General features: G+C 39.1%; 1 protein-coding gene across 1 annotated transcript in view; it reads right to left on the bottom strand.

The window, feature by feature from the left end:
- Window positions 1-22,252, bottom strand: part of LOC104165212 (triple functional domain protein-like) — a gene marked incomplete at its 5' end in the record, with an annotated part of 34,969 nt that overhangs the window by 8,469 nt on the left and 4,248 nt on the right. The window contains 17 exon segments of the mRNA XM_009704788.1: window positions 97-259; window positions 1,137-1,164; window positions 1,579-1,717; window positions 2,529-2,776; window positions 6,988-7,627; window positions 7,629-7,752; window positions 8,611-8,788; window positions 9,710-9,901; window positions 10,752-10,829; window positions 11,051-11,101; window positions 11,741-11,833; window positions 12,444-12,533; window positions 14,613-14,682; window positions 15,298-15,401; window positions 16,840-16,906; window positions 17,974-18,122; window positions 20,211-20,306. Of these exon segments, the coding sequence (XP_009703090.1) occupies window positions 97-259; window positions 1,137-1,164; window positions 1,579-1,717; window positions 2,529-2,776; window positions 6,988-7,627; window positions 7,629-7,752; window positions 8,611-8,788; window positions 9,710-9,901; window positions 10,752-10,829; window positions 11,051-11,101; window positions 11,741-11,833; window positions 12,444-12,533; window positions 14,613-14,682; window positions 15,298-15,401; window positions 16,840-16,906; window positions 17,974-18,122; window positions 20,211-20,306 (2,510 nt within the window).

Raw genomic sequence — 22,252 nt, 5'->3', positions numbered from 1 at the left:
GTGCCTCAAAGCCAAAAGCTATCCTACACCAAGTGTGCAAACAGAAAATACAACAGTTTCAGCAGTTCCTGTTGAATATTACACAAATTACTGTACCTGTACGAAATGCTGTGATGACCGTCATTGCTCAGTGTGTTATGATCAGGACCTTTCCAAGTAACTGAAGCCTTGGGGCGACCACAGACTTTACACCTAAGCACGATGGTCTCTCCTGTCTCACATGTTACCTCACTCAATGGTATTATAAACTCTGGGGGAACTGGAAAAAGAAAATTGATGGCATTAGGTCAACTGAAGTTAATAAATTTGCTTCTCTATTCCTTTTACTCTCTCTTTTCTATTAGACAAAGTAGTATGGTACTTTAAATTTCCAAGGTGTATCTATCCATCTACCCTTGGAGCACATCCATGGTTAGGCTACTTAGGCTCTGCAGAGCTAGTGAATTTTTCCCTGCATGAAGTTGGATGCAACAGTACTGCTACGCCATGGATAACTCTGAAGCCTACCATGGTGAACTAAACACCCTGGTTATGGCAAGCTGAGGAAACCCTATGGTAAAAAGTATTTAAGGACATGCTCAGCTAGGTTATCTTTATATCCAGTTAAGTTTTCAAAAGGGAACACAAAACACCTCACTCATCCACTGAGGCACTGTAGTGGCTTCCCTTTTTCACAGGTGAAACTCAAAAAGTTTGGTTCTATGTATTAAGATAAAAACCCAGTTTGGCTCTGACCCCGGAGGGCCACTATCTTTGTTCTCATCAGTCTCTGTGCTGGAGAGACCCTGAAGCTTCCCTAGGGTGTAAGGTTAAAAACAAAGCAGCTCCAACTCCCGGCCTTGTTATTTTGCAAATTCAGCAAGGCCCAACTTCCATACAGTCTCCATACAGAACATATCATATGGTCCTTGTGGTTTATGTTGTTTTGGACTTGTGAATAAAAATGTATTCCTTGCATCTTAAAAAAATAAATATGACCTATTTCATTAACTTTCTCCCTTAACCAAAAAGGGCCTATATATATTTTAATAGAAAACATTCAGTTCTTGACATAATTCATAGGAAGCAAATTTAAACAAATTACATATTTTAATCAAATACATTTACTGAAACTTTTAAAAATTAAAGCAACTTACCATCATAAATGTAATTGGGGTTGAGAAGCTGGAAAGGAGAAGTTAAAGAATTAATGTCCTGATAACCTTACAATAACTTAAAGAATGGTTACATGTCCTGATCTCTCTCTCTCTCTCTCAGGTATAATGTCCTGATAACCTTATAATAATTTAAAGAAAACAAAGTACAGTGATGGGTTGAAGTTGGCTGTACCCACAAAGATCCAAGAAACATCTAAAAACCAGAATTTCTGCACCTCTTCACTCTTTCTGCAGTATTCCTATGCTATAACAAGCCTGCAGGCTCAAAGATTGTATCTGCCTGTTTTTAGATGTGGCAAACACCGTCCATTAAAACCACTGTTGCCTCTAATTCCTTCATGTGAAATTCTGACAGAAGCTACTTTTCAAGAAATCCCAACACAACTTCTTTTGGAAACTACTACATCTTTGTAGCTCTTACCTTTACAGAAACCTTGTTGGCAAGTCCTTCTCGGGATTTGCGGTAACCATTTTCTAGCTTGCCTTCCCTTTTGCCGTCTTTATCTTTTTTCTCAGATTTCTTCCTTAAACGGAGTGCTGTGTGCCAAGACGTTGACTTTCTGAATACAGAAAATTTAACTTTGATCAACTGTTTTCAACTCCAGGTTATGTCTTATATTCTCTAGTTTCAAACGGCATTGTAAAAGTATGTCAAAGCGTTATTTCATTGTATTAAAGTATACTGAAATGAAATACATTAAGTATTCCATATGAGATGCTACCCTTCGTTAAAACTGTAAGCAAGTTAGTAAGATTAATCTGTAGTTCAGTATTTCTTCAAATCACTGCTCGAATGGTGAGCTTTCTATATGAAAATACAAACTGTCAATCAAATGAGCATGATCAGTATGAAATTTGTACCAAATACAGACTATAGAAGCTTTATGTAAAGCTTTAATGCTAAGAACTTTGATACAATTTCTCCTATTGCAGTTTTCAGAGAAATCTTCCTAGCACAACCAGTCATCTTCAATGGGCTTGTGGCTCAAAGCAGAGATCTAGGAACTCTGAAATCTTGTTTCATTTGGAACAAACATTCCCTCACTGTTTTCCTAAACAAGGGTGTCTAGCCTGATAACTCATTCTATTAAATAAACCAGTAACTACTGCTGCTCTTAGATCAGGTATTCTTTCATCATCTTTTCCCAGAAGATTGCACTACTACAGCTTTTTAATAAAGAATACATGCTTCTGGGTTTCTTACTAGCTTGTATTTTGAAGTTTGCTAAGGGACCTCTCAAGTACTCATTCTGCTTGATGTTCATTTATTTCTCAAAGATCACATTAACTTTTGGCCTAAAAGGTTCAAAGTCTTGTCTAAATTGGAAGTTTCTCTTCCTCCTCCCCTTCTACACACACCCAGGCACTCACTTGATGGTTCCATCAGGGTTGTCAATGATGACTGCACTGGTATGCCCCAAGACATAGCCGGGAATCCAGCCCTCGGCTGCGGGGCACTGATCAGTGGCGGCTCTGAACACCAAAAACATGTTCTGTTGGTTGCTGGCTAGAATCTGCACGACCTCTCCTTGGTAGACATTTATCTCATCCTCCTTCACTGCCGTGTAATCGTGTGTCACCAGCATGGTGGAGATATTGCTACTGCTGCTACTTTCACTCTGCAAGTGCCAGTTGGAAGCAGAAAGAGGGGGGAAAAAAAAAGAACCAAGTTTAAAGTTCATGAAGAAGAGACAAGCCATTCTTGGCCTGCTGCATTACCTGCATAATCGACATAACTTAAGCTGCAGTCAAAGAAAGAGCTATGATTTCCCTTTTAAAGCTGCCTGTGTCTGTCTATTTTGTGCAAATTAGTCTGATCTGAACACCTTTGCGTACAGCTGCTGCAGAAATTTATTCCCATTACTTTTACTCAAGATTACTTCCTTTAACTAAGAGTCAGTTTATATATAGATCTCAACTGGTCTTGCTTTCAAGCTCAGACACTGAACCCTGCATCTTTATCAGGCAACAAAACTACAGTACAGCATGAAGGACAGTTTTTCATGGTCTTATAGGTGTAGTTTCAAAATCATAAACATTACCTCATAAACACTGGAAATTCCAACAATGAAAAATACATATAGTCTTTCCTAGCACTATTTGTCGGATCTCAGACACCAGCCTTCTGCACACAAAACATGACAAGGTACAAAAAGAACAAAATAGGCTTTTGACAGTGTATCTCAAAACCACAAGGCTTGTCCCTGGTTGAATCTGTATGTTCAGGTTTATTTGTTTAAATGCAGAGGATGAGGTAAATTACTGAAATAAATGATTCATTTCTTGGGCAAAACAGGCCGACCGAGCTATCAGAATAAAGCTGGAAATCTCACTTCTAACTGATTAGTGACTATGATAGCTGAGTGCTGTTAGCTAGTTATCATGCACTTTCAACTAGTGTTCATGAATGTTGTTCATTTCCCCACTGAGCATTTGCAGAAAGCTAATTATGGCTGATCAGGTGTACATTAAAAGTCACACTACTGTTCAGAACAAAAAGACTTCTCCTGGCCATGAATCCACTGGAAATCATTTTTTAAAAGTAAAACTAATTTTGTCCATTTGCATACATTTCTCATATGATGTTTAATAAATGGAAGTATGAAATCTATTATCAGACTATGCAACCTATTCCCTGAAATAAGTTATTTCATTCTTGAAACAAGTTAAAAACAAAGTGGATGGCCTATTAATGATGTTGCATGAGGCATGTATGTATGTGTGCCTGTCTTTTGTCTCTGTCCTGACTTCAAACTGTTTCAGGTCTCTACCTGTGAGGGCTCACTATTGCTTAGGAGTAGCTGAGTTGAAGGAGGAAATCAGTAGCCAGCTGTGGCTGAAACCACTATCGCTTATGTAGCATAACCACACGTTAGCACCACGTACATGCTAGCAGTAAGTGGAAAGCTTGGCACACAGGATCAAAACAGTGTCATCTTTTTTCTCAGAACTGTCAAATATTTCTCCCCTCAGTGTCAAGGGGATGCAGCAGGGGTCAGTGGACAGCATGGTGCACCGAGGGCCCTGAAACCCATGTTCTCTTCCAGTCTGCTAATGGCCTTGAACAAGTCACGCCATCTCTCGGTGCCTGTGCTTCCCCATGACTGCTTTGGCTGAGAAACCAAGACATTTGGAGAGGAACAGTCTCAGATTACTCATTCATAGCATGTTCAGCATATTGATGCTTGGGTTTCCAGTGAGTCTGTACATTTTATTCTAGCTGGACTATTTTATTCAACTGGGTGATTCAAGTCCATTCTGTCTTTTTTTCCCCTGCTAGGATGATGAAGCAAATGCTACCACAGAAAGATCTGATCCTGGATTGTACCTCTACTAAAGGATATTTCTGTTAATTCCAAATGCTGTATTTTCCAGTGGGAGAATTCATTTTGTCTGGCCTAGAGGACTGTCTACATGGTTATTTGTATTAGCAAGCCCTTTCCATGATTCAGGCAAACCAAGAATAATAGAACCAAAAAAGCAGCCTAATTTTCAGCCATTGTTTAAATTAAGATTACAACTTGCTAGATTCTTTCAGCTAGATGAAAAACAACTCTCTTCAGAGAAAGCTTTTGTTAACTCCTTCTGTTAGACTTACAGGAGGAAATGAAGGAAAGGCTGAAGTTGCAAAACCAACCTAAGCCTCAAACCCTGCCCCACGCACTATTCCTGAATGTACTGTTTCTTAGCATACAACAGAATTTGTATAAATGCAGGATTGACCCTTCTGTAACATAACATTTCTTTTTAATAGTTAAGTCTTGAAGGATCATATTAAACTCTGAATATTTCTTACTTTGAACAAGGACAGATAAATCTGTTAAATAAACAACTGTCAGGTAACTACTAGAGTGACAAACGTTCTTGTGAATGTGTTTATGTCAAAATTTATTCTCACCACAGAAAGACAGCCTTTTCTTTTGCCTTGCAAGGCAGTAATTACTCTTACACAGTTAAAGTTTTTCTACTGCAAGTTCTGCTGGTCATCACTGACCTCAATTATGGGATTAGAGGAGGATTTACAATCAAGACACAGAAAAATTCCTCCCATATTCCTAAAATACTAGCAAAACCAACTCCTTTTGCTTCTTCTTAGAAGTAACTTTTCCGTAAGTAGCCAGCCTTAACCATATGTGCGTGTAAATACTCACACAGAAATGGTTAAATCAAAATAAACCTTTACAACCCATTTTCTCTAGCCTGATAAATGTGGTATGAAATCCTGCTAAGTATGGTCTAGAAATGAGGTTATAAATGAAGAATTGACTCATCTCAATTACCAAACTGAAAGAAACATAGCTTGAAGCAGAAGGCATGCATTCAGCTATTACATTTTACAATAAGATAAAAACAAGCATTGGTGTCTTTGCTGAGATAGTACCAAAATTCAAATGTTCTGAAAACTCAGTGCCATCCTCTCTCCCCCTCTCTCTCTTTTTTTTTTTCAAAATGTAATGATATCAATTAATACTATGCAAGTCTTCTCTGTATATAAAAAATACCACCATCTTCATTCACATACTGTGCAGTAATTGTGAAATACTCAAATTATCCCAGATACTACGTTATCATCACATTTTGCTAGACTGTAGATAAACACAAGACAGCTAAACCAAATGAAAAGCTGAAGAAAGATCGGCATAAAAATGCGATACATGCAAAATATAATTTTTTGTTCTGAAGCTATTATAAAAGTAAGTGTAAGAACTAAGAAGTCAAGAAAGTTCTGTGTGTTAAACAGTTCTATAAAGAAATGCATGCATTAAAAAAAGGTTCGGCAAGTTAGGTGATTGGCAAAATTGGTATTGCATACTATTTGTGAGACAGTGGAAAAACAAACATTTGTGAACACACCACTTAGTGAGAAAAATATCAAATGCAAGTTTAAAAAGAAAGGCACCGTAGCCTGCCTACCACATCCATGGCCAAGTACCTTGAAATTTTTTCTTTATATTTGCACATGCCCCTGTGATTGTTGTGTTGCATTTCCTGGTAGACGTTATACAGAGAATGTGAATTCTGTTGATACCTCAGCTTTCAGCACAAACACACCAAGTGCATACTAAAAGGTTGAATCTCCAGATGCCCTAAACCAGTTCTTCTTACAAAGCAGAAAAGACAAATGGAGCCACTATTTGTTTTGGTTGTATTAGAAGGATTGTTTTAGCTAGGTTTTGTTGGCCTATTTTGAGTGGATTGCAGGAAGCTTCCTTGATCAGGCACAGGATTTAAAAGGAGAATGTTGTACATCAACTAAGGCTGAAAGGGGAGGGGGGAAAAATGAATTAATAAAAAATAAAAATCAAGCAGCCCAGGGAACGAACGTACTGTAGATGCCTCCACGAAGTTAAAACTCAGCAGGACAATGGTGGTGGATTTGTGCGTGAAAGGTAAAAAAGCCCCAAGGCAATCTGCCAAAATCTCGAAGTCAGATTTAAGTGCTGGCCGCAATGCACACCCCAAGGTACTCTGGCTGCCACGCTTCAGCATGTTAATTATGTGCCTTCAAATTAGAGACCAAAAAAGCAAGGAGAGCAAGTTAGTAAGTATCAGCCTAGTGATCTATGTTTTCAGCAGAGGCAGAAATTGCATCTAATGTTAGCAGTTGCTTTTGTGTCTGTATACATATCCATGTTTGTATGTATACATACACAGAGAGGTAGACAATTTTGTTTTTTTAATGTGCAGAAGATATTCGAACAGTTGATTATTTCAGAGCAGTACAGCGCTGGAGAGCCAGAAGTTAGTACGGAGAGTGATGGTAACGCGCAGAAAGGGAGCATGGGAAGGTTTTAGAAGAGCTCGCAGGACAGAGGTGCTCCGCTCTTACCCCATTACTCTGGGTGGAGTGAACTGACTGCTCGCTGGTCGAAGAGCATGTGCTCATGCGGTCTGTGTCCTTGCTGTGTGAAGAGTGGCGGTGGACCTGCCGCTGGAGGGAGTCATTGTCCCCAGGGAAAGTGAAGGAGCCAGGGCGGCTGGCAGGGGATGCTGGGATGGAGCTCCAAAAGGAGCCCTTCTGCAGGGGGCTGCTGGGTGGAAAGGTTTCTTTGCCAAAAGGAGAAGGGAATGTCGTGGAGAGAGGAGAGTTCATTGGCGAGATGGCTCCTGGCCTTGGCTTCCCAAGCGTCAGTGATCCTATGCTGTTTCTTGATCGACTGTCCTCTGAGCTTCCACGCGAGTCTTTCTGGGCTCCATCAGCTGAGCCAGAAATGTTTCCTGCTGTCTTCCTGGGACTTTCAATAACCTTCATCTTGGGAATCTGCTCAGCTTCTCTCTGAGGACCATCCGGTTCTGCATTGGGAGGGTGCCTGTCTGGCTGGCTCAGGCCAGTTTCTAAGGAGGTATTGTAGTGTGGCAGGGAGAGATTGTGAATGGACATACCTGACATCTTGTCTGCCTCTGCTTGGGCCGAGGCTGCAGAGGAGACCAGGACTGGGGAATGGTGTCTGACAGGCTGGGGGATCCGGCGGCCTGGGGTTGGGGCGGGGGATGCCACTACAGCTGCTGGGGCCACTGCTGTTACCGCTGCTGCTCCCGCTGCCGCCTCCACCACTGCTGTGGTTCCTCTGGTACTCGATTGGGGACGTCAAGGCTGCAATGGGGGCGGGAGGGGAGGCGATCAGGGAAAGGAGGGCAGGAAAGGGAACAGGAACAGTTTAAAACAGTCATGTTTACTGGCAAGAGTGCTGTTAAGATAAATTCCCTTAGCAATGCTGGTCATGCTGTAGACCTCAAGTCACTTTTCTACATCACACCTTCATGAGCCGCTATATGTACCTCTATAAAGATAAAAAAATCTGAAACCACAGAGAAATGTTTTCCTCTAGGATCACACTGTCAGTCAGCAGCCAAGCTGGGAAAAAACAAGTGTGACACTGAGCTTTCAGCTCTTTTTTAAAAAAAAAAACCAAACAACAACAACAAAAAAACAAACAAAAAAAACCATCTAGACTGGGGCAACAACCAATGGATACAAAAGTACAGCAAGAACCTTCTAGTGTCACAGCAGACACTATCATCATCTTCTTTTCTCCTACAGAATCTGAATATTGTTGCCACAGTAAGATGTGACAACAATGTCCACCAAAATAACACAAGCAAAACATATTCTGAATAGATGCTTAAAATTCCACTTGGGTTTATCCTTTAAAGACTTGAATTTGCTTAAAAGGGGTACACAAGCTCTCCACCTCAACGGATGGCGCCAATCTTGATTCACTCCTACAAAACATTTGGAAAATTTCACCAAGAGAACACCATGTAAATTCAGACTACCACTCTTATAATAAATGCTAGCATCTGTTCTGAAGCAGAAATGCAGCCCATATCCCCCAACTGTTCTGTATTAGCTCAGGAAAAAGGAAACTTGCAAAACATTTCAAAGCCAAGAAACAACAGATGAGAGAGAAGTCGTTCAATTATGAACTTTCAGTGAGAGGAAATAATTTACCATTTAAAAAATTGCGCTGGTTTTCCAAAATTTGGTTAATTTCATGGATCCATAACTGGCGGACTCCTGGACTGGCAGAATGCAAAATAAAGGTCTCTGTGACATCGCCCGTTCTTGATGTTAGTGCAAATTTACATGGATCGCTGTCCACATTTTCCTCCAGCGAAAGGCAACTCACCTTTATGAAAAAAAAAGACAATTTAGTTCATGTATTTCATGAGAAACATACCTCTAAAATCTCTTTCTTATGAGCTCAGAGTCAGATCTTCAAATGATGACCATTCTTTCCCTCAGTAAAATAATACCATGAAATGAAGGATTACAGTAAATTAAGGATCAGTGTACAGCTTACTGACACACTGTGCCTGAACAATCTCCAGCTGGTCAGTATGGCCCAATGTTCTCCATCATCCTTCACTCTCCCTTCGTGTTATTTAAAATGCTGAGCGTGCTATGGAGCTCTACCACTGGCCCACACCGAAGGTTTCTGCTGCAGATACAGCAATGCCTTGGAACAGGTTGTCCAGCCAGCACTAAACAGGATGCTTAGCTGGCAGGCAAAGCACCAAGGTAAATTAAGGGAAGTGGGGTCCACTCAAAACGCTTCACGAGGAGGGCTGGTGGGCCCTAATGTCATGGGTTTTTCTTTCAGGGAAAGCTTGAAGTGGGGGTAAATGCTTTTTGTTGGAGGAAGAGCCAATATGTCTAAGGCAGTGGCACTACTTATAAATGTTACCTACATATTTGGACTGATTTCAGCTGAAACTCAAAAGAAGGGATATGTAAAGAGTTATTATCTTTATTTGCAATGACTTTGCAATGTGATGTACACACAGCACAGAGCTGAAGAGCAAACTTTGTGAATGGTTGTCCAGCTTTGTACAAGACGACCTGTTTTGGTATGCTGGGATCCAAAGATTTTCATTTATCACCAGAGTGAGCACAAATTTGGTAGGAATTACTTTCAGGAAATGACTGACACCTCACCATGTTTTATGATTGCACATCTAGATGTCACTAGCAACTCCACACTGAATCAGAAACTGTTACCTTAGCAGAGTTTGTGCAGGGGACGTAAACGCTCACACACAACAGTTACCTTGATACTGTTTTTAAACAAGAATCCGGGCATGGAGAAACCTTTCTTTTTATCTAGCAGCTCACTGAAAATGACAATCTGCTCAAACAGGAAGACTCGTCTCTCCTTGCAGCGCGGTAGAAGTCCCGTGTCCTGGTCTGTAACCAAGAATGTGTCCTGGAGCAGGAGCTTACCCTGGGCTACAATTTTACCCTAAACACAGAGGCAAGCAGAAACACATTTAGTGCAGTACTTAATTTCTTTCTCCAATCAATGTTTTTGAGCAGATGCTCATGCCAAAATAGCTTTGTGTATTTCCTAATTTCTGTCACTGACCATTACATACTCATTGATCCTCCTACACACAAGACTTTCTTGTGCCCTTTCTCAAAAGCAAACATAATCAAGAAAAAACATCAAAAAATCCACTCCACCCTTTCCAATTCATACTGCAGTTTGAGTCTTGTAACACTAAGGCTTTCACCTCTCTATTCTCAATAATGCCCACAGTAACTCATATATTCTTCCACTGTCTTCCAGGGTGCCAAAAAGGGGAAGTATTCAAGTTCATATCTGCATCACAGAGCAGGAAGGGCTTTGCAAGTAGAACAAGTGATTATGTTCTGGCTGATGCATACTGCTTCAGTAACCAATTTCCATCTCTTCTAGACTTAGAGCAAAACAAGGAGAAGGGGTACAGTTGCCTCAGTTACTTTACTGACCTTAGCAACTCTTCCTTTGTCTACACTACTGAAGTCATGGCTGCTCATCTGCTGATAACTGACTACTCCACTATTTTGCAAGTCATTAGTCAATAAGGGAACTGTAGTAACACCAGCACTTCCTAGATTTTGCAGGACTTACCTAGAGCGACTGACACAACAGGTGAAGTTTCCCAGGAAAAAGTCCCTGGCAGGGCTATGACTTGATTTTTTCATTCACTACTTTTTCATCAGCTAACCAGATACTGAGGGAGCACCCCACTTCATTTGTCCCACAATATTAATGGTTAATTTCTAGAGAACCTGACAAAAACTCTTAAGCAAAACCCCAGCCAACTTACATCAAATCCTTGCAGGCGGCCGACATTCATCATGTCATTACACCGTTTTGGTACTATACACATGACCTCTACAGCTCTCTGTTCAAGACAAATAAAAAGTCAAAGCTTTATTTTCCAAATGTGTTAGCAGCATGAAAGTTTGTTTCATTTGCTACAGTTGCCTTAGAACAGAAATGCGAAAAGTAAACACTTATAATCACGTTCTCAAGAAGATCAGAAAAGGAAAGTAATTCTGTCAAAACAAGAGAAGTTCAGAGTAAAGAGCATTCAAAATCACGAAGAGAAAATGTCTCAAGTACCTCTAGTTCTGTTGTGTCAAGATTAGCTTTTTTAGAATATTTGAGGAAGTCCTGAAAACGGAAAAACAACAATGAGTTCTTTTCTCATTAATCAGCAAAGAGAAATCTTAGAAAACCTTAAATTGCTATCCTCTGTCACAGAATGACAGACTGCAGAAGACACAGAAAAATTTTCTTTTTAAAGCTTTTTGCTGTGGTGCTTTCCCCCTCTTATTTTTTAAGATTTATTCACTATCTTGATTTAGCTCATACAAGAACATGTATTAAGGCAACAACCTCTGTGATACATAAGGTTGCTCTTCAGTAAACATTTATGTGATATAAAAATGGTTATAGATATAGATGGAAAAGTTGGGATGAGTCCCAACAACTCATATCACATTGACATCTGAAAACAGTTGGTAGATGCCTCTCCCCTTCATATGACATTGGTACAAATTCTAAACATTTCCATGTCACTTACTTGAGTTCATTTGGTCTTTAACGTTAAAAGAAAAAGCAAATTTCTTCCCAAGCTGTTTACTGCAATTTTTTATAACTATATGACTATGCCCAGAAAATAATCATATGACATTTCTTACAAATCTGGGTTCTGTTTGGGAGGATGGTGGAAAAGCATCAGCAATATTTTAAAAAGAAAACATATCCGTTAACACACATATTAAACAATTCATCTCAACATTACTTCACCTTTAGTAACAGCTGGTATTTCATAATTCTCTGCACAGGTTTTATTAGCAAGTCCGTGAGCTGAAGTCTGTGGCCCAGGCGTTGCTTTAGATCCTGAAGGTTGTAAAACAAACATTTTTTTTGTTCATTTAATTAGAAACAACTTTTTTTTTTGTTGAGTTAGAAACTCAGCAGGATATAACACTATTAATGGCTATCATAGCAGAAATTGGCAAAAGTCAGAGCAGAATCTAATACTCAGTTAGCAAAAGCCAGAGTCCCTCCCCTTATCTGTATCAGCTTTGTTTCCAAAGTATTTCCCTCTCCAAGCATCTTCCATATCTTTTTTTGGAAAAGATTGTATAGTGAAACGTGATTTTTCAGTCTCAGGTCGTATGCAGTCTATTTTCGACAGCAATCTTTGCTCATCCAAAACTGCCACTTCATATAATATGCACGGTTAACTGCCTGGGCTAGGGCTAGTAAGGATGAGACTCTACTGATTAATTAAGATCTTATACCTAAAGTTTAGTTTTCTTCCCCTAGAGATTAATACACCTCTAGGAGCCTGTATCAGAACAGAAATGGCAAGAAATCATAATTTAAAACAGTAACAATGACATGTGCTACCTTTTTTTTTTTTTTTTTTTCATCAACAGATATGATGATGCTTATGATTTGTACACACCCTCTACCTTGCATATATCCTCTCTCAGGAACTTACCTCAAAAAACGTATCAATGTATTCTGAGACAATGTGCTCAGACTTTGGTTTGTTTTGGCAGTAAACTATGTACATGTGCAACCTTCTCTCCTAGAGGAACAAAGACACAGAATGATACATCATTATCAAGAAAAAAACATGTCAGATTGAAATGGAGTATTATTTTAAGAAGTACAACTGTTCAAAAGTATGAACTTAAAAAGGTCCTTTTGAGGAAAAGAAGCAGCTACATATGCACAAATTACAGATCTGAAAACACATTTATTTGGGAATATCATGATGATTTTAGAAAGGCAACACAAGTCAAAAAATTGCCAGACTTATAAATACTCCTGAACAATACGTGTTTAGAAATGATAGCTCAGCAGGTACCACAATAAAATTAAGTAGGAAAATGCTTTTCTTTTAGCAAGAGCAATGGATGAAGCCTTTGAAATGTCATAATTTTTATTTATTTTTAATAACCTGATTATTATTCTAATATATTAGAATAATGACTGCCTCCTGTTTAGCTGTACAGAGTAGTTAGGAGAAACCTCTTGAGTCTTCTATTTAGTATTTGCTGTCCTATTGGAGTTTGAGGGGGGACATAGGTGATGTAGCCTAGAAATGGTGGTTGCAGCCTGGAAATGGTGTCATTAGTATTTTTTAACTCTGATTGTGCTTTTAACAGCAAAGCAACAAAGAAAAAGAGAGAGCGCATTAACTTCCACCTTTAAGATTCATTCTTGATTACTGCCCTTGCGGTTAAGAAACACAGACATACCGTATCTGTCTATTACCTAATCCAAAAATCAATCTTATCATTTTGCTAGGATCTGTTTGCCGTTAGAGGCTTTGCTTCTCAGACTTATGGAGTACTGGCCAGTGAAGACAAATGGAAAGTAAAAAAGGAAGAAATAAGATGGAGATTGAAAAGGACACAGAACATAGATTAAGAGCAGGAACTAAGTCGTCATGTTCTAGCTGATAGTCAGGGTTTTGCCAGAGGATGTTGTAATAGCATCACAGCTTGCCTTTCCATCTGGTAAGGATGCCTTTCAGAGACAACTCAGTTACAAAGATGCCAGGAGAAAGTAAAACGGCAATCAGAAACAGGGAGAGTTACTTCCTCCAGGTTTCCCATTTTACCAGTGCCAGAATTCTCCCTTCTCCCTGTGCCTTTTTTTTTTTTTTAAAAAAAATAGTCCCTCAGGAATGAAACAACTCATTCCTCATCATTAGTCCAGGAATTAGGCCTGGCTTACCAGTGTTACTGTTCCATTAATGTTTGCTTCTGTGCTCTTTTGCTACCCTGGTATTGACTTCAAACACAGACTGCAGGGAAAATCTGAAACTCATTAAAGCTGCTTTAATCCAGTCTGTTTTCACTCTTTGCACACTTGTGCAAATGATCATATATAGTAGGCAAGTTTCCCTTCTGCTGTCTTGCATGATTTGGAGTACCTCAAGACCTCATCTCAAACAGATATTAAATTGTATTTCTACACAAAGAGACATCAAAATGACTGATGAGTGGCATGTCTGATGTGTCCTGAATTTTGATATGTAGTTTCTAGATAACTAGTTCATCCCATTTCCTTCCTAAGTGTTATAATGACACGTATCACATGGTCATTCCTTTTAATAAATAAATGAAAAGTGGGAAAACAAGGACTTGTATAAAGCTATGAAGGGTACTGTGTTGGACTAAAATTAAACATCACGAATTTCTGGCACTCTCAATTCTTTCCCCAAGTGAACATGGAGGAATCTCAACCACTACTGTAGTAAGGATACAGGGGAAAGGATACAGAACTACGATGGACTGAAACCAGAAAGAAGAATAAGCCTTTTTCCTATTTTTGTTTCCTATGTCCCATGGTACTGCATGGATACCTGGGATTAGAAAGCAGGTGTCATATGAAATGGCAACTCCCTTGCACAGAACTGGAACTGAATTGAGAAAAGGGGCCCTCTCCTTCTCCACAGGAAGATATCAGGGACAAAAACTGGAGCATTTACTTAGTCTATTTGTAAGCTCTTATAAGCTATCTCTCCACCTCTTACGGTGAAGAATATTTTACAGCACTTTCTTAACTGTGTTGTACCATCAATAAATCATTAATAATCAAACATGTTGGTCAGTAGCAGCAATAGTGGTTTGCCAATGAAGATGTCTGCACTTACATGCTTAACAAACAGGGATCCCAGCTTTTCTGGATCTTCAAGGCACTTCTCCAACTCTCCTAAAAAGAAGCTGAACATAAACAGAGTAAGCACTTTTTTCTGATAGCACACACTACAGCAACAGGTAACTGCAAGGCAAAGTGCTGTTACTGCAAGGTCCATTTTGTGTCCCCTATCAGCAGCTTTGGATATTAATGTATGTCCGAAATGACAATGTTAACAGATTTCCAAAAGGACACACTGAATCCATGCCAAGATAAAAAATTATTGGTGTTCATTAATAAAATTCTCTCATTTCATATATTGATTGAAACTTTTCTCCTTCCTAGACTGAACGCCCGAGGTGCTCATATTGCCATGCTAACCCCTAACAAATTCTTTAGACTGTATTCTTAGAGAAAACATTTTTGAAAACAAAGCCTCAATGTACAAACTTCTGTACACAATGCCATCCATACTACAGTTTCTCAGTTGAAGCACTTGCTATACATAAGCATCCTTGTTTAAAGCAAATCTTCATACCAACATTTGTAAGTTGAATCTACAGTAGCTACAACTCAAAGTACAAGACCAACTGTATTTACCTTGTATCTGAATATTTGAGGAAAGAAAATAATTTCTTAAAGTCAGTCTACTATTTTTTAGGTAGAATTGTTCAGCAGATGGTTTTCAAGTTAATACGTACTCTCTGTGCCAGTCATAAATCTGGTGAATGTTTCCAAATACAATCTTGTCTTTGCCTTTCATGTCATCAGGTACGCCATCTTCCTTCATAAGTGCCATATAACCCTGCAACAGCCCAAGGAAATTCACTGTGAATGTTTTAGCTTAAAAATGTCAGTTGTCTTTTAATCTCCCTTTTCCCAGAAGCTGTCCAAATTGCCCATGACAACAGCTGGCTTGGGACACAAAACCAAACCAAAACCCACAAAATATCACAAATTGGCTTGAGGCTGTCTACACAACACTGCCTAGTGCCAGAAAGATAAATTTACTCTAGCTAACTTAGCCTGTGTGAACAGGCTCAAAGCACAGAGGAAATTTCTATAGCCCTTCTCCTTATTGATCGAAGCAGCGGCAACGCTTTGCCAGGTCAGGCTGTTACCAAGTACATGTCAGAGCCACTGAACTGGCTTCTGCACTCCTTTGCTCTGCATTTCTTATTTCAGTCACCCACACTAACCCTGCAGCAAAGTGTGCAGAGGAAGGAAGCAGCTCCGCTGCATATGGGACTGCACTGCATGGACTACTACTTGTGGTATGAGCAAACCAAACGCCAAAAAAATTGAACGTCAATTCTATTAGCAAGCTCTCTGGCTGCAATAAAGTTCCTTTTACATTTTCGTATAGTCTTATCTTCTCTTTTTTTGGTGTGTATATATATATATATATAGTCACCTCACTGTGCAATTCTATCACATAGTTACAGCTGAGAGGTTTTTTTTTAAATTTTGTGATGTGATATGCAACTCGATTCCTTCTATTTTTTCCCAATACTTCTATTCCTAATTATCCAGGTCTGGTTTTAGTTTGCGAAGTTTATGTTTTGATGTCTAGCATTTTCACCAGAAATTATTTTGTTAGTTACGAAAATACATCCGTTCATAGCCTTCTAACGCACCCTTTAAATACTGTAAAAAGACTATCACAATGACGATCTTTCTTTCCCTCCCTCTCTTTAAAACAGAGTTTAAGAATTGAACCTTGTTGGGCTGAAATTCACTGTCATGCTCATTCTATCTGCTCTTCCAAACACATTTTTTTTTGGTAACTGAAGACTGAAGGGAGATATGTGATGTTATCTCTAGGAAGTCTAAGAGAAGCCAAGCAGTAGGAGAGGAAGCAAGTCTTTCAAATTCAGGATAGTTGCTCTGTATGCTGAGTTACAATGCTTTTTTAAATTCAGTTGTGCTAAATAAACCCATGTAGTCTAAGATACCATTAGGCCAGACATAGTGATCTTAAAAAATGACAAAGAACTACACTCCTCAGAAGAACAATAAGGTGCACACAGTAACAGGAAGAAAGAAGGTAATAAGATTTGATGCAATATTTCTAATATGTTAAAGGCCTGCAGGAGGTAAAACTCACAATGCAAACATTCACATTTTTAGTTTCTTCCTGTGTTCTGTTCTGAAAAAAATTGTGAGGTTCAAGCCATACAGCAGGTCAGTACCACATTTAAAAAAACAAAAAAGAAAAATCAAGGGAGTGAAAAACATCATACCTCAACTACATAGCCCAGATCTCGTACATAATCTCGCTCTGTCTCCACTAATTCCTGTAAGACATAACTACAATGGAAAGAAAATGGTGAACACATATTTCATTAAAAAATGAAACAGATTCTTAAAGAGGATTAATGGCATACAACTTTTTACAACTTTTATTCTCTTAACGTTTGATAAGTAGAGGTGAAATGGAAGAATTAATGCATGTTCTTTCTAAGTAGAGATGCTGCTTTGACTTTGGAACTGGAGCAGGCTTGCTTCTGTTTATCTGAAGTCAGATGTTTTCTTACACGTGTCATTAAAATTAAATATTTAACTACTGTTTAAAATAAATTGCTATTATGTCTCTGGTCTAGAGACTCTGAAGTGTATGAACTGTTATTTGTACCCACAGAGTCAAATAATTTTGAAATCAGGCATGTTTTTGCTCTACCATGGTAACAGTTTACTATTACATAAAGAAATTAAGAGTGCAGTGGATCAGAACAAGGGGAATGACCAGTTTTTTGATGCCTAATAGCCCTCTGAACATTTAAAGATCAGCACCTTCCAGAACCAGAACAACTGAGACTGACACATGACAGAAGTCAAACACAGGTATGACTAAAATAAAACAAACAAACAAAAATCACAGGAAACTGAAACTGCAACTAACATTTGAGAAATTTTTTTTTCTTTGCATAATGCGACTACATGCTCAATACCTAACAGAAGCGTCCCCCCTTTCTAATCACAGGAAACTGAAACTGCAACTAACATTTGAGAAAATTTTTTTTCTTTGCATAATGCGACTATATGCTCAATACCTAACAGAAGTACCCCCCCTTTCGGACTAACAACTTCTGCTGCCAGTTCAAAATGGACATTTTTTAAACATTTCATTCCTCTCTTCAAAACATTGTAAAAAATAGAGTGAAAATGTGGTCTTACTGTCGTCTAACTGAAACTGCAACTAACATTTGAGAAAATTTTTTTTCTTTGCATAATGCGACTATATGCTCAATACCTAACAGAAGTACCCCCCCTTTCGGACTAACAACTTCTGCTGCCAGTTCAAAATGGACATTTTTTAAACATTTCATTCCTCTCTTCAAAACATTGTAAAAAATAGAGTGAAAATGTGGTCTTACTGTCGTCTTTTTAAGGAGCTGGATTTCCTTTCTTCCATCTCATCTATGGGTGATGAGGAAGACAGAAGGGAGTTATCTGAAGGATTGAAGGATGGACTGCTGCTGTCACCTTGATCTACCAACAAGGAACTTGGACGGTCCTCTAGGGCCTGAGAGGGTGTTCAAGACAAACAGCAACAATTATTTATTTCCCCTTGATTCACAAGACACATTTACATGCAGCTGTATATGGGAACCTATGGGAGATCTATTACTGTAATGTATCTTAGCAAAGGAAGTCTCAAGCTTCTAGGAAAGCAGCCAACGGCTTGACTTTCCCGGACAGTTAACCTAACCTTATAGAAGCACATTTGAGATATGTCAATCTTTCCTTCACAAGAAAAGAAAGGAGTTCAGCTGATTTGAACATAAAGGCCTAAGAGTCAGACTACCCTGCTCAGGATGTAAGTACTTCTATGGTCTATGGTGGAAGCTACACAGATGTGTGCTTGTTGCCCGGGCTTAAATTATTTTTCTCATACTTTAGTTCTGGCATATGCAACTTACTTTCAATAATAAATACGACATCTTTAAAGAAGATTCTTTGGTTGTTGCATTTTTTAAAACACAACAGAAGTGGCATTCTTTGTCAGACGTTTTGTTTACCATATTAACTAGCCAAAGTACTGACTCATTGAAGAAAATAATGACTTCTACACTGTCAACGTTGCTTTTGAGCTTCATGACAGGTCAGATCCTAGGGAAGAGTCCCTGTCTCTTCTGTCAGATACACTATCTCCCTTGCATGGACTCCACAGGCTTCTGTTTGTATAAAAGATGGAGCAGCCATGGGAGAAATTATACGAACAAGCTTCTATGAAGTATTTATTGGACTTCTTTAATTCAAGCCCATAATCTTGGATCAAGTTACAGTTATGTATCACTTTTTCCTTGCATGTGATACAGCCTTTAATGCAAGACACATTTACTTCATCAGGGTGGGGTTCAGCTGTAATCTTTTCTGCTTCCCTACAAAAAGTAAAAAACCAATAATGATACAACCGGCCCAAAAAACAGGAACAGTTGACCCTTGGCTAAAACTGTGAAATGAGAACATCTCCACTAGGGACTATATCCATGGATCATTAAGTTATATCCACTGCTAACCTGCCTGAAAGACACATGGACTATCAAACTTCCAATTTACAAAAGACTGTGTTGAATTTTCCCATAGATTGCTTCTTATTCACTTTTCTGGTGCAAGAGAAGTAAAAAGCAAAGTTATACTCTAAGACAGTGCAGTAATTATTTAATGCAGTAATGTAAGTGAAGTGTTAAGTCCTTCTGAATGAGGAAACATAAAATAGAAATTAAAATTTCTCATTCTGAAATTCAAAGAATGACCCTGGGAAATATCAGCCTCTTTTAACATGGGGCTGCCACGCAGCAATTCTCTGTAGTTTTCACAGCGGAACTTCTACTAAGCACAAAAGGGTTTATGTTGCAAAAAACAGACTTAAAGGTTTTGAGGGAATCACAGAATTGCTGCGGGATCTCTTGAGACCCTATAGTCCAATCTCCCTGCTCAAACAGGGTCAGCTAGAGCAGATTTTCCAGTACTGGGTCAAACTGGGTTTTGAATATGAAAGAGAGTCTTCCTGGAATTTTCCATACAGCCTATTCTTTGTCAATGAGCATCTTCAGAAATACATAAACTTTAAAACACAGAAACGTAAAAAAGCTGGCACAAATTCCTCCTACTTAATTTGCCAGCAAACACTAAAAAGCAAGAAAAGAGGCACTAAGAAGTCAAATGATCTTTTCACTCTTTTACTTATTTCTTCATTGTCACATTGCCTAAAGAGCAGCTAGATAGCATAAATGTTGAACCTTGCAAGATTTGCTATAAATTTAGTTTCAGGGATTCTTCTCATAAAGGTCTATCAGGCTAAGACCCTGGGTGTTTGCTTTCATATTACTAATACGATATTTTCTTTTTACTAATAGGACATACATTTTCTGCCATCTCCTCTCCCTCTATTTACTGCTTCTTGCGTCTCTGCATAGCCATTTACCTGTTCAGTAAGTGCTTTTACAAAAGAGGGTGTACAAAACAACCCGTACACCAACCCAGAAAGTGACTTTTGAAACAGGCATCAAGTTTTACAAGTCAAACACACATAGCTTTTCTCTGAATAGCAAGTTGGGACTTGAAGACACAACTTCTTGAAACACATGCATCTGCCAGTCAGACTCACCATTTTACTTTTGACAAGCTCTTCAATTGCACTGACTAGTTCTGCAGCACTCGGTGTCTCAGAGCTGGTTGGCCGCACCAATAATCGAGAAGACGTCTGTGCAATGACACAAGGAAGGAGAATCCCAGAGTTAGTGTGGTACTTGCTCAGGGATCATGATACTTCCTTCACTTCTCTGTCACACAAAGGTACCTGATAACAACTGTAAGTGTAACATAACACTAAGATCATCCCTTCCAACTTGGGCAACTGGAATTGGAAATTTTAAGTAATCCCCACAGAATTTAAAAGCTGGGATAAAAATTCCTGTTCCTACATGCAACACAAGTCAAGGAAATAGCCTTCATCTTGCTGATTATGATAATGCCTATAGCTATAAAAATCACCTGAGCTGAGCCAATGGACAACAAACAGTTTGTTAACATATTTTATTGCTGGTTAAACAAAGCAACAACTGCAGAACAGTAACAGGAACCAAGAAGACTTGAAATAAAGGAAAAAGCATCATTAAGCTAAGAAAAAATACACCAGTAAGTTGGGGCATTTACTTTTCTAAAGGAGCTGGGGTATATTGCCCAGATTCAGAGGGGAAATTGAGCTCACCATTCCTTGTGCCATCCATTTTCCCCAATGGTATGTGTAGAGCACAGAAGATCTCTGGCCTCATAAGCTATAAAATGCCAGTTTATAGATACAACTGAAGGTAAAAGGTGTTCACAGTAAAGGATTCTGGGAGAGGGCCATTAAATTCAGCCTCAGTAATTTGCAAACAGAGTTGTTTGCATATTACAGTTATCATTAAATAACGGGAAAGTGGAAACAGAGTGTAATATGAACCTTACTTCATATTACAAACAGCACAGCGAACACCATGTAACACAAGGGAGGCTGTCCTGCAAATGTTTCCAACAAACTGGGCAAAGAAAATGGCATGTATAATGACTTAACACAAGAGGTTCTGCTCAAATCAAGCATGGGTGTAACAAGGCTCCCCAAAAGTCAATACAAAAAAAGAATATACAGATTTTTATGTAATTTGCCTTGTATTAACCTTATTCGGAAAGGAAAATGGGTTGGGTAAGCAGAGAAAATACAGACAACTTTAAAAGGAAAGATATGGGAACTGAGCCAAAGCAGAGACAGAACACAAGTCAACATAATGCTGCATCAGAGTTTACAAAAAGAGAAAACAAAAAGCAAAAATAATTAGTTTCATATTAACATAACTGATCTTGAAACTTTAATACTGCTTATCTAAAAATTAAATGTGAACAATTGTAAACTGCCATCAAATGCAAATCCATGAAGTGTGCAATGATTCTACTGAACAGAAGAATGCATACTGTGTAGATGAGTTCTTAAGGGAAAAAATGGTTGTGTTATTTAGTGATATTAGACATATCAGCATGGCCTAGCACATGATGTTTGCATGCACACCAAGAACTGAGCAATCCCACAGCTAGCATGTCTTTTAGGCAATTGTACGCTCCTGACATCTGACTGTTGACCATGTTTTCCAAAGGCGTGCTTGTATGTGGATTTTCACTGTGGATGTGGAGCTCAGCCTAGCCTTAGAAAACACTGGCAGTGTCAGAATCAGACTCTGGTCAAGGTCCCTTCTCTCTTCTATGGGAGTATATTGCATGTGACTTGGTAAAACTTCAGAACTGGCTGGTTTCCAGTTCATGCGGTTATGTCACATATTATCTGAAAAAGCAGGAACTGCATAGGTGAAGTCTGCCTTCCTGATGCTCCTTCCTTCTGGGAGCAGAATACACCCCTTGCCCAGAAAACAAGGCAAGGTGGAGGGAGCAACTGAACAGGAGCAGGTATGAGATGCTGCTGGAGCCCACCGCGGGCTGGGTAGGGGGGGAGAAACCCAGCAAGCAGGGAGCTTCCAGCACAGAGAGTAGAGCAAGAGCCCCGGAGAGGAAGAAATGCTCGCAGTGAGGCACAGATGAAAGCCAAGGCTCTGAGGTCATGGAAAGGAGGAGACATTCCTTGGGATCCAGAGGAGCTGAGCAACCCAAGAAACCACTGAG

The sequence above is a fragment of the Cariama cristata genome, unplaced genomic scaffold (assembly GCF_000690535.1).
Source record: "Cariama cristata isolate BGI_N322 unplaced genomic scaffold, ASM69053v1 scaffold9847, whole genome shotgun sequence".
Classification (NCBI taxonomy): domain Eukaryota; kingdom Metazoa; phylum Chordata; class Aves; order Cariamiformes; family Cariamidae; genus Cariama; species Cariama cristata.
Note: the sequence above shows the minus strand (reverse complement) of the source record. Positions and strands in the feature narration are given on the sequence as shown.